This window comes from Taudactylus pleione, unplaced genomic scaffold, assembly GCF_031769625.1.
Source record: "Taudactylus pleione unplaced genomic scaffold, aTauple2 ptg000007l, whole genome shotgun sequence".
Classification (NCBI taxonomy): domain Eukaryota; kingdom Metazoa; phylum Chordata; class Amphibia; order Anura; family Myobatrachidae; genus Taudactylus; species Taudactylus pleione.
The window spans coordinates 15,942,721-15,955,255 of record NW_028284410.1 but is presented as its reverse complement, the minus strand read 5'-3'; the positions used below and the strand labels follow the sequence as shown (position 1 = coordinate 15,955,255).

At 40.3% G+C, this 12,535-nt stretch overlaps 1 protein-coding gene across 1 annotated transcript in view; it reads right to left on the bottom strand.

Annotated features, from left to right (window-relative positions):
* Positions 1-373: 373 nt before the first annotated feature.
* SF3A3 (splicing factor 3a subunit 3) overlaps positions 374-12,535 on the bottom strand; it is a 29,427-nt gene continuing 17,265 nt past the window's right edge. The window contains exons 10-17 of the mRNA XM_088462291.1: positions 11,405-11,472; positions 10,365-10,472; positions 10,162-10,231; positions 9,507-9,671; positions 8,489-8,599; positions 8,198-8,288; positions 1,240-1,295; positions 374-615 (exon numbers count right to left, since the gene is read on the bottom strand). Of these exons, the coding sequence (XP_088318417.1) occupies positions 538-615; positions 1,240-1,295; positions 8,198-8,288; positions 8,489-8,599; positions 9,507-9,671; positions 10,162-10,231; positions 10,365-10,472; positions 11,405-11,472 (747 nt within the window). The 3' untranslated portion in view covers positions 374-537. The remainder of the gene's footprint in view (positions 616-1,239; positions 1,296-8,197; positions 8,289-8,488; positions 8,600-9,506; positions 9,672-10,161; positions 10,232-10,364; positions 10,473-11,404; positions 11,473-12,535) is intronic.

Sequence of the window (12,535 nt, the reverse complement as noted above, 5' to 3'; positions counted from 1 at the left end):
CCATAAAGGGAATCTAGAAAGTATCCTAAATTCATAGATCACGGGTGAAGGTTGCTTGCTTCAGGTTCCTGCACATGTGATTCATGCAGATTTATTGCAGCTAATAAAAAAAGTGCAGTTGTGTCACCCATGATGACAAACAATATCTATAACATACCATATTACAGATATTGTTTGTCATCTGGATCGCACAACAGAAATGATATCACTTGGAAAGTGATATAATGGGACAGCTGTGACTCGTGGTTGTCATGCCATACAAACAGATGTCACTGCATTGTTGTAGGGCAAGTGTCCACAATGCAATACACCATTATCTTTTACAGCAATGTTTTTGGTCATTTCCAAAGGTATAACAGAATAATTCGAAATGTTACTGAAAATGTTGCTAGCATTTTAATTAAAAAAGACAATCATACATTTACAAGCCACAATGATGAATGGGCTCCAGCAAACAAATAGTAATAGAACAAATAAAGTTGGGATCTAATACAAACAATTAAACCAGAATGGAACTTCTGGATAGAGGAATTAGCATTACAGAAGGCCTTGACGTTTCAGATCTTCATAAGTCTTCTTGTTAACAACGTTACCACTTGAATCTTCATATTCCTCCTGTACATAAAGAAATATACATTTGTTTAATGATAATTATTGGATAATTCATAAAGACTATTAAAAGAAAACAATACATTTTCTTAATAAACCCCCATCAACTCAATTAACTAAGCCATGGATTTTGCTGTAATTTCATGTTTTTTATACTTTAGATAACCTGGTTAATAATTCCATGTGCTTGCAATTAAAATAAAGCATTTTCCAGCTTTTAAATAGAGTTATGCTGTATAGTTCTAACAATGCAAAAATGTAGACTATAAAGAAAAGCAATTTGATTTGGATCTTCTGAAATAAATTACAAAATGTAAATATAGTTCTTACGTCACATTTTGTTCCCCAGTAACGCACTGCGTTGACATCAGTTGCTGGGTTACTACGTTAGAGCTAAACACAGGAGACAAACTTGAACAACACAGCTTGTGTCACAGACCTAGGAGGGTTATGCCAAGTCCCTAAAGGTTTTATTTCCTATAAACGACACTTAAACTAGTGAAGTGAAAGTAACTAGATGCAAGACTAGCAAACTGTTTCGTGCCATCTCGCTAGTCTTCATTAAGTGCCAGGTCACTATTCTTTCTTATGAGAATGACGAAGAACCCTGCTGTGTCATAGCTGGCTTACCTCAGTATCAGGCTGCCACCTCTCCGATGCCTTCTGGTGCTTGAGTTTTGACCACACTATACAGAAATAAAAACATGCAGGGTTTAATATCAGTAACCAAATAGGTTTTTCTATGGAAAAAATCAAGCCAACAATATCACTACGGTGAGAGAGGAGTACTTTGCATGATCTAGTTCTCCTCACTGTAGAGTATTGCAAATTCATTAATGTACTGGTGTTGTTACATAAAGGGGAACAATTTTTGTTTGGTCACATATGCAATGAGTTCAGGCGCAAGTTAGAAAGACCCTAATAAAACCGTAAATAATATTTACAGATCTTCCCATTCTAAGTTCCCTTTCATTTATTTTGAAGAATATGAATTATTGGTAATTATAATTTTTTCTCCCTAATAATGAAATATTTATTTAAGTTCAGTTGTTATGTGGAGAACATGTCTCAGAGTTAGTAGAATATAATATATACAATTTATAAGAACTAGAAGAGGTGTGCAAATAACTAGCTGTTGCCTTACAAAGCGGTCACTGAGGCATGAGTACTTTTGCCCAAGAGGTTTTGTTGCCGCTCGAGCAGAGGGGGTTATTAGTATTTCTGGCACCTTCTTGAAGGACTGTATTATTACTTCTTTACACATCTGGAAATGGCTTGCTTGGAAAGACATGACACCTCTGGAATCATGTACATTTATGTTCTGCATTCATATAACCTTTCAAATGTATAGCGACTGCTCTCACTAGATCTAGTGAATGCAGCTTCTATTTCTGATTTGTCATTTGTGGTTTTGAAAATAGTAACAAAACCTTCTGGTTGATGTGGAAAAAACAAACAAAAAACACAACTTCAGAAATATAAGCTGAATTGGATCTTACCAATTTAGTCTCATAGGGATTTAAATAGGGTTCCTTGGACTATAGTGCTTGTAAAGCAGAGATGGGGAACCGCAGGCCCGGGGGCTGTATAAGGCCCTTGGAATCATTTGGTCTAGCGATCTGAGCTGTTTTCTGCTAGCAGGGTGTCTAGAATAGCACCCTGCAACCAAAATCTATGCAGCAGTGCCACCAGGAGTGTCCTTAGGATGCTGCAGACGGTCACACCGCTGCCCTTACAGCTCCCCGGAGCATCCTCAGAATGCTCCGAGCATTGCTGTAATCACTGGTGATTGTAGCCCCGCCCCCGTGTGACATCATACTGAGGGGGTGTGGCCTGCACCAGGCCCGCGAATAATGTTATATGTATCAAAATGGCCCTCACCAGAAAAAAGGTTCCCCATCCCTGTTGTAAAGTCTTCAACCCTTCTGGCAGAAGTAATTAACGCCAGAAATTTAATTAACACCAGGAACACTACAGCCACCTCAGAGAAACTTCCTCCCTTGGTTCAAACAGGGCATCCATCAGAGCCTTAAGAAGGATTGGGGTTTTATGGAGCCAAAAACACGGGTGAAATGCTCTTCGCCACTAAAAAAAAAAGCAATTGATCAAATCTTCTGAGGTCAGTTTGGTCTCCAGGTATATACTCAGCACTGATACTTGTACTTTGAGGGTGAGAATGCAATACTTTTACAGAGTCCATACTGTAGAATGTCAAGGATGTGAGGAATGGTTGCTCTAGTTGGATTTACTTTAGATTGGCACCAGGTAATACACTTATCCCCAACTCTAATACACTATTGTATATTTGGGTGTAAAACTGAATCCTGAATTCATAAATCTGGACGATGAGGTAGAGACCATGGTTTGTCCTGAAGCAACTCCCAGGCAACTGGAACCATACTTCATGTCCAAAATGGAAGAATTGCTATAATTTATATTTTTTCTTTGAACTTTCTAAGAAAAGAAGCAGAAGAAAGGCATTAGCTAGCTGAATCCCCCATGGGACGGACAATGCATCCACTTGTTCAGTCTGTGGTGAAAAAATTCTAGTTTGTTGCCATAATGACCACTTAAGGAAGTCTACCCGTAGCCATAAGACTTCCTGATGGAGACCATTCTTTTAAAAACACCTACCTCCAGGTTCAGGTAATCGGCAACTGCATTCTCTTGGAATGAGTGACTTACAACAAAAGAACATTGTTGACATTCTGACCATGTCGACATTATATAGATTGACATAATATACAAAACCAATTTCTTTTTGTCCAGTTTTGCTGCCATCACAGCTTTACTTCTGGCTCCTCCCTGACGATTTATGAAGGCTACTACTGTTCTATACTCTGAGATGCTTTCCCAAATAACTTAATGAACATGTTCAACTGCTTTCCATTGTACGCTCAGTTTCAGTACATAGGGTTTGCACTTTTGCCCATAATAATGGTGAGGGACTTGTTGATGAAAAACATTGGGTCCCGCAGGATGCACTGTAACCATTCAGATAGAGCTGTCCTCTTAGCTATGATCCCAATGCTGGGGAGGCCAATCCAGCTCATCATATCATAAAAGGAAGAGACTCAGTAACGTGTGCAGTGGGCATATGCCATTGGGACAGTGGCAGTAGAAACAGATGAACAGGCCTCAATTGCGGACTGCCTGCCACAAAATTAGAAGAGGTGGTGTCAGGGCACACCTGTGCTCCAACACAGTATAGACAGAGCTGGTGGGTTATTCCAAACCAAATCAACACAGGGTTTCAAAACTGACCATTTCAGAATGTAATGAAATTTAGTATATTAATTGTTGCCTTGAGTGTGAAGATATCAGCCTAAGATTTTGACGTTAGATACACTGGTTTTGCAGTTATATACCTTTAAAGCTGGTATTATTGAATTAAAACTTGGCTATTAACATTTTTTTTCTACATTGAAAAATGTTAGTATTAACTGTGTCATTGTACTTTATACCAAGGGATCATTTAAAGGTGATAAATTAAAATTAATGAACAGACCTAGATTGTTAAAATAGTGAAAATGAGAATTAACAGCATTAAGTGCAACCTCTTGTAGCAGATGATCCCATCATGATCCCCTACACCCCCCCCCCCCGCCCCCCCAGTATGAACAATTTTGATTTTTTTTTTTTCCCCTTCAAAATTTACAAAATTGTATTTTAGAAGAAAATTTTAATTTAATTTTTCATTTTTATTGAAACATACTGCTGTAGTACTGCCCATAAAAAGGATTACAATGAGACCTTGCTCAACCCTCTAGCATAAGTGAGCTGCAAATGCATTTAAAAAAAATGTTAATAGCTATTTTTTCTTTAAATAATTGCAGCTTTAAAAGGCATATAACTTCAAAGCCAAACTTATCAGGCTAAGATTTGGGGTTTTTCTTTACACCCATGGCAGCATTTATTATACCAAATTTTATTGAAATTAGAGATTGCAAAGTACAACTTTTGAAAAAAAAAAAAAAACTGTTGATTTGATGTGGAATGACCCTAGTGGAGAAGCAGTATATGCCAGCGGATGAACAGGAGCTGCTCAAAGCTTTCCTGCTCTCCTCACTTTTGCCAGGTACAGTGCCGACGGAAGCAGATTGTGCAGTCAGGGAGCCCAGATAAGTAGAGGCTGCTGGCCAAGATGGGGGACATCATCTTCAATAATTGTCCTCATGTGCAGGTGCACGGTGGGCTGTAGGAGTAGCAGGCGCATGTCTGGAGGATGAGATACCGATGTACAATTGGTGTACTTATCTTTGTCTGAGACATGGGAGGCAGAGTAACTATTGGTGCATGGCTGACATCTGGCAAAAGGGAGGCAGAGTGCAACTATTTGTGGCAAGGGCATGTTCTGGGGGTAGGAGGCATATACTGGGCTGGATCAGTATGATTTACCGCCATGCGGCCGGTGGTTCAAATCCCGGCAGAGGATGAAGTCCTGATCGTCTAGAGAGGTAAATATAACTAATCTAATTCCTTCCCCCCTAACCCTCCTTTAGGGTGCCTAACCCCCCCCCCTTCCCCGCCGCCTAAACCTAAGTCCCCCGGGGGGGGCTGCCTAACCCTAACCTCCCGGGGGGGAGGGGAGGGTGTGACTAACCCTAAATCCCCCCCGGGGAGCCCTAAACCTAACATTCCCCCCCCCCCCCACGGCTGTCCGCGTCCGGCATCCCTCCGATCGGTATGCCGGACGCTGGTCTCCCGGCGTAGGAAGTCATATTTTCACATTTGTAGCCGTCACATTCCAACATCAATATCTATGATTTTTGTATGCGGTACACACACACACACACACACACACACATTATAACTTGGTATTTTCTGAAAATACAAAGTCTTCTGAAAAAACATTAGTCTTTTCAATCATTCGAACACATCCAAAAAAATTTTTTAACCCACATGGCCAAATGTCTTTTATTGCAATTTTAAGAAAGGGAACCAAAAGCAAACGTGATATATATTTTTTTTTATTACAGATGCGTCCTTACTGGCCTTTGCTGCAGTCGTGCCAAACAGCCCCTTTTGGCGCACCTGGTCCTGTGATACTCTGCTAGCGCTGGGAGTCTTTTTTGCCGAAAATGGTCTAGGTCACAATGCGATGCGACTAGGATGCACCAGAAGACTGTTCTGATTAATTTGATAATGGACTTGTACAGGTTGAGTCTCCCATATTCAAATATTTTTGATGGTTCAATGTACACAAACTTTGTCTAAGGCACAAATTATTAAAAACATTGTAAAAAAATAACCTTCAGGCTGTGTGTATAAGGTGTATATGACACATAAATGAATTTCATTTCTGTACACAAACTTTGTTTGAGCCACAAAATTATTGACTGTGTGTGTATAAGGTGTATATAACACATATATGCATTCTGTGTGTATATTTGGGTCCTATTCCCAAGATATTTCATTATGATATGCAATTATTCCAAAATACTGAATATTCCGTTATCCAAAATACCCCTGGCTCCAAGCATTTTGGATATGGGAGACTCAACCTGTATATCTGTGTGTGAATGAGTCTCTGAATCAGCATGCAAAGTGCTACGATGCAGCATCCGCAGCTTTTTTTCTTTCCACACAAAGGCCCTGATTCAGAGCCGAACGCTCTGACCATAGCGCTCGCTCTGAATCAGGGCCCACCTCGATAAATATGGAGCGTCCTCCTGGACGCTCGTGTAGCTGTGGGTCACCACCCACAGCATATACGAGCGTGCAGGATGATGGTCGCGATGGTCTTGACCATCGCCACTGCGAGCAGAAGCCTGCGGTTGAGTTTTTCAACCGCAGGGCCAGGAGTGATTTTGGCTCTATCAGAGCCTTGGGAACGCCTCCGTCTCGCAGGCACGCCCACCAAAGGGGGCGTGCTGTCAATCAACATCGACAGCACGCCCCCTTTGATCAGACACAACGAGCGAAGGAAAGTCCTTCGCTCGTCGCGTCTCGCGCATGCGCAGTGCACACCATCGACCCGCTCGCGAGTGGGTCTGAATGAGGCCCAAAGTTCAGATTTCAGTCTCAGTTGCACACAGATATACAAGTGTCACATATCAGCTTACTCAGCAGTCTCCTGGTGCATGCTAGTTGCATCACCTTGCGAGAGACATTTTCGGCAGATCATTCACGCCAGGCATATCGTGCTGCATGGTGTATTGATGCTAAATGAGAAAGGACACATCTGTATAAAAACAGCAAAATAAATACTCTGTGGTACTTGTTTACCAATAATCCACCTTTCCAAAATAGTAAAAAGCAGGAATTATATATGTGTAGGCAAAACCAAATTAATGCATTTTTTTTTTTTCCTTCAAATTTTCGCTTCCCTGATGTGTGGGGTGTGTGGGGTGTGTGTGTGGTGTGTGTGGTGTGTGTGGTGTGTGTGGTGTGTGTGGTGTGGTGCGTGCGTGTAATACTGTAGCCCAAAACTAAATAACCTGCCACATTAAATGAGGGACCACGTTTTTATTTGATACAATATGGGTGAGATATGGCCTTTATATCCCCTCCATCTTTAGAAAATGTTATTTTTGTGTACCATTTCTGTTATTGTGTGCCAATTACCTGACAATGACTACATCTATAGAAAACTTTCCATACCACTTGGCTGGAGATCACAGGCGATCAGACAATAACTGCTGTTAAGGGGCCACATAATTTGAAAAAGGGGACTTTACAGGTCCAATTATGGGTGTGATAGGGCAGTGTGTCTTCCTGCCCATATATAGAAAACATCTTTTACGTAGAAGAACTCTGATGCGAGCAGCCATGGCTTTTTCTCACGCCAACTTCCTTTGTGGTTCACCTGCGACTTTGCACCTGTGCAGTTAAAGCCACAGCCCAGCGACTCTAGTACACAGAGTGGTGTTTCGCTGTGAATAAGACGCCAAATTTACAGAAAAATACCGTACTCTACTACTTTTGGAGCATCTTAGTGCCACGCCATATGGTGTATAGATGCTAGGTGTATGAGGACACATCTGTAGTGCCTTGGTGAGGAACTGAACACAGGACTTATGGCTGTGAGACTATAATAGTAGCCAATACACCACCCGTGCGGTCCAATAATGTGCAATACACTTTGGTACAGATGGCTTTCTATAGTGAACATTATTTATATGTATGGAATCAGTTATCTAGAAAATTTAAAACTTTTAGTCTCTGAATAAGTTTTTTTTAACCTAAATGCAATTTGTAGAAAGCATGTTTATTAAACACTAGCTTAAGTTATCACAGTGACGCTGGCATTCCTATTGTCACACATTTAGCAGTGCTCCTCAGTTATTGTAAGAGGAAATGCTCACTGAGCATATCAATGTAGACAGCATGTTTACCGAACAGTGGCAATATATTTTGCTTTCTGCGTAACTGATGTACAGAGAAATCATCATGCACATTATGCTGTAGATATATAAAATTGTAGCCATTCCATTTTCATTCAGTTGCTACATTTCTAGTTCGTTTCAAAGATCTTGTAATGCAAACCAGTGCAATATGACAACAATTTAGCAAACACCCTTTCATAACGGCTTCTGTTAGATGCCATATTAAGCCTATCTATTAACAAAGAAGACAAATCACTTACATGATACGGCATCCTCAATCTGTGTGACATTGGCAAAGTGAGCAGTGTTTGGAATACCTAGGCACCGCATGCCATGAGCGTGTCTCCATTCCTGTTAAATAAAGAGGACCAGTGTATTACCATTTGTAATTTCTCAAGAACAGTTATCTAACACACACCATAAGCTACTGATGTATCTAAGATACAGATGAGCTCTAATTTTTTTTTTTTTTTAAAGAATATGTATTGTAAGAGCTGCTTTAGATTTGACAAAAAAAAACATTTGTTTTATTCAATTAGGGAGATACTTACTGCAAAGTGGCGCTGGAAAGCCTTAGGCCCGCGGTAGGTATAATTTCCACATATTTCACAGTTGTAGTTTATGTTTAGTCCATGTAGTTTATACAACCAGTATGGTATAGGCTGCAGATGAAAATAAAGATGAGAATGTAGAGGTTGCCCTGTAGAATATGACCAGGTGACTAGCCGATAGCCTACATTACAGGGGGCAGCAACCTTCTATACCAGTCTCTCTCCATATCCTTTTTCTTGCCATCAATTTCTTCTTACTGATGATCTCCCCCAATTTTGTTGGTGCCTATTGCAAGTTAATGTATATACCACACAGTCAATAATGTTTCCAATCTGTGCCAACTATGAGAAAACTGGACTGACAGCTCTAAGGATCCAGTGTCTCTGACCTGTAGGTTCAGAAGTCATTACAGGCAAGAAGTAGAACCATCTGGTCGTTCCTCCACAGTATCTGGTTTAGAGAGATTTAGGATTTCTGTTGCGGTGCCTCATTACAATTAAAGGCACTACATTTAGGCTACCAGCATATTCTTAAAAATAAGATGCGATAGAAAAAGGTTTGTGTGGTATCCATAGCTTAGTAAGAAATAAACAAATTCCCCCAGCACACTGTAATGGACTAGCAAAAAAGACATACAGCCTACATGATGATAGAAATGCTGAAATCTCAGTTACAATGTAGGACCACCAGAGCACAGATGTCTTTCCGTGGCTGGTGGCTTACCATACGTTTGCCGAATGTATGTAACAGAGATCTCTGCATTTCTATCATCATGTAAGATACAAGTCTCTTTTGTTGGTCCATTGCAGTTTGCTGGGGCCATTTTTTTCTTGTCTAAAGTAACCCCTCTCTCCCATGCACAAGTGACCAATAATATGATTGAGCAACTAGCATTCTATGTATCCTTATTTTACACTTCATCAGAACAAAGTTAAAATTGCATATCACACCAGCTATCCAGGAACCGCATGTAAAGAGGGCCTTATCTAAATTGCTAGAGGTCAGAATCTCGCTTACCTTGCCATCCCACCCAAGTGGAAGGTTTTTGGGATTATAAATGATTTCATTTTCCTCATCATCGCTCTCACTTTCACTAATCTGTTCTTCCTCCTCCTCTTCTCTCTCCTCACCAGTCCTGGCCTGCTTTCGCTGTACATTTTCATGTGTCAGATGTCTTTGCTCCTGCAAGCACACAAAGCAGGTAATTCTCTTGACTGATTAGACATCTTTTAGTGACATTTTTGAAGCAGCGTTTTTGAAATTAGTTTTTTACTTGCTCTCTAACATTCGAAAGACTCAAAAATGCAACTTAGTCTTTAATGTAGCCAAAGTAGCCATTTTGAAATGGTGCTGGATTGGGTTGTCCGGGTCCACTTAGTGCCAGATCACAGATGTCAGGGAGCACCTATATTTCCAGCACTGGCCGGGGAACCACTACATTTGGTTCCAGACAGATGAATATTTGGGCTTTCTAAAATGTTCTTATTCAGTTTGCGCATAATCTGCGCTGTACTCTATGGCAGGGAGAGCTCGTGCAGATGGTTAACTACAATAACAGGTTACGCTCTCCAATAAAACTTCCTCTGAATAGGGTTCTGCAACATAGTGGAGGAAGTCAACCTTCAAACTGTTTATAAACACACACACATAGTATAGTACAAAAGTAACTTACTCCTAGAATTTCAACATATTCGTAAACTTGCGCTTCAAGAAAAGCAATGTCCTTGTTCTTTTCTGTGTCCCTGTAAAAATATATACATTTATTCTCTGTATTTTGAAAAGTCTGTATAAAAACAAAATAGTGTAGCAAACAGTTGGATCTGAAAAAAGGTAATATATATATTACACACACACACATACACACACAATATTTACCTTCTGGTACCCTTTGATTTTGGATTCTTTGTGAACAAAGATGAATCCAGGGCATCCAAAGATTTTCCTTTTGTACTAAAAAGTCTCTGGGATCTTTCTTCAAGAGTACTAGAGGAGAAAAAAACATTTGAGTAAAGAAAGGAAGCAGCTGAAGCAAGTTATCCTATAAATAATTTAACTGTACATTTAAACCTGAAAACATAATTAATAAAATTGCCACTCACTGTGATTTATAGATTATTGAATTGCATAAATAGTTATTTTTCCTTTTTTGGGGGGAATTGTAATAAAGTTTAAGCTGGGTACACACCTATACAATCCTCGGCCCAAACACCCAATATCGGGTGATCGGGCAGACAATTGTATAAGTCTGCATGCTTGAACGGTAACCGATACACGGCTTACAATGCTCCTGCAACGGTCGGGGTGTTACATGTTATGTGCCGCTTAATATTTATCGGCCCGACCTCCTGATCCCATTCACACTGAGCTATTTCTAGCACAGTGTGTACAGGGCTTGCAGGGGGTCAAGCTGGACACAGTACTCGGCTAATCGGGAGAGTTTACCCGATCAGCTGAGTGATCACAAAAGGTGTTTACCCAGCTTTAGTCACTGCCTTTCATCTGAATGCTGGAGTTTCTACCAAGCTGCACACCCAACAACCCACACAATCTAATAAGACTTTTCCATAAATAATAGTTATAGAATTTAGCTTACACCATGACATAATCACAGCACTTATTACAACGTATATAACTAATAGAAGGTGAAAGGGGAAGCAACGGTCCATTTGTGTCGGTCAGTTATTCCGTGAAATAGGGTTATAATGCTGGCAGGGAGTGTGAAAATACGTTTACTGTATTCTGTACAATGCATGGTATAATAGCTGTATTACACTAAATCTACTTTACCCTTCTCTGTCTAAAATGGCAAACAATCTGTGTACAAACATTATCTTGGCCTGTATTTACAATGATGAAATTACCAAATATCTGTAGAACACAAAAACACACACCTGTAAAAGCTATATGTCACTTACCCTCCACATTTAAGCCCTAGAGCAAGCAGGGCAGACTTCAACCTATCTAATCCAAGAGAGGCTAACTCCTGCAAGTAAGAAAGAAAAAAAAACAATGATTAAAAATGTAAATATAAATTAAAAAAATAAAATAAAAAGTTAACCAGATAAAGGTTTGTACAAAACAAAAAATTGTCAAGGTAATCAATGCAGCTTGGCTTTCCTATAGGTTTTGAGAAAAAAAAAAAAAAAAGTTTTATTTACACAGTTTTTTTGCTTAAACCAGTGGGTTTTTTTTTTTTTTTTTGCATTCATGTTTTAATGAAAAAAAAAAAAAATTTAATCCTGCTAATTATATTAATACTGTGAAACATTGCTATCTATTAGAAACCTTGTTCAACCAAGTTTATGCAACATAAAAATATTAAAGGATAATGCAACATGCTTTCTTTCAACAATGCCTGAAGCGGCCAAGTGCCATGAAACATGTTGCAGTTTTAAGTGAGAATTTTTTTATTTTTTTTAATACTTCACTTTTAAGGCCTGAACTTGTACTGTGTTTTTACATTTGTATTTTTAACTATTCCTCTAATGATTGTTGTCTACAATAGTGAAAACGATTGTTAGCTCTATTTTTCTTCTTCGGGGTCCATGGGGTCCAGACAGCCATTACTCTGGGGTATATGGATTCATCCAGGCACCAAACAGTTAATCCAAGCTCTCAGCTCCCAGGATGCACCAGGTCCCCCCTATATACCCCGCCCCTGGTCACAGGCAGTCGGGCAGTCAGTTCTGTTTGGTGCGAGAAGGCACCACACTAACAGTGGGACTGCTGGAGCAGTCCCGAAGACCAAGTTTTTTTTTTTTCTTTCTATTATTTACTTTAAAGCAGGCGGCACGTGTTCCCTGGTGGAACCACGCGTCAATAGACGCACGGGTCCCTGCTTCATCTACCCCCGCCGCAACGCTAGTCTCGGCTAGTGCTTTCGGCAGGGGCTTAGACTCTGGACCGCGACCAGGATGCAGGTGAGTAGGACCGTGGGTGGCCGCTGACGCACGGTCACGAGCGGTCCGTCATCCGGCATAGAGACTGGCCGGGGGACTGCTGTGTGGGCAGCCAGTCTACCTGGGTCTGCTTTCACAGGACCACCG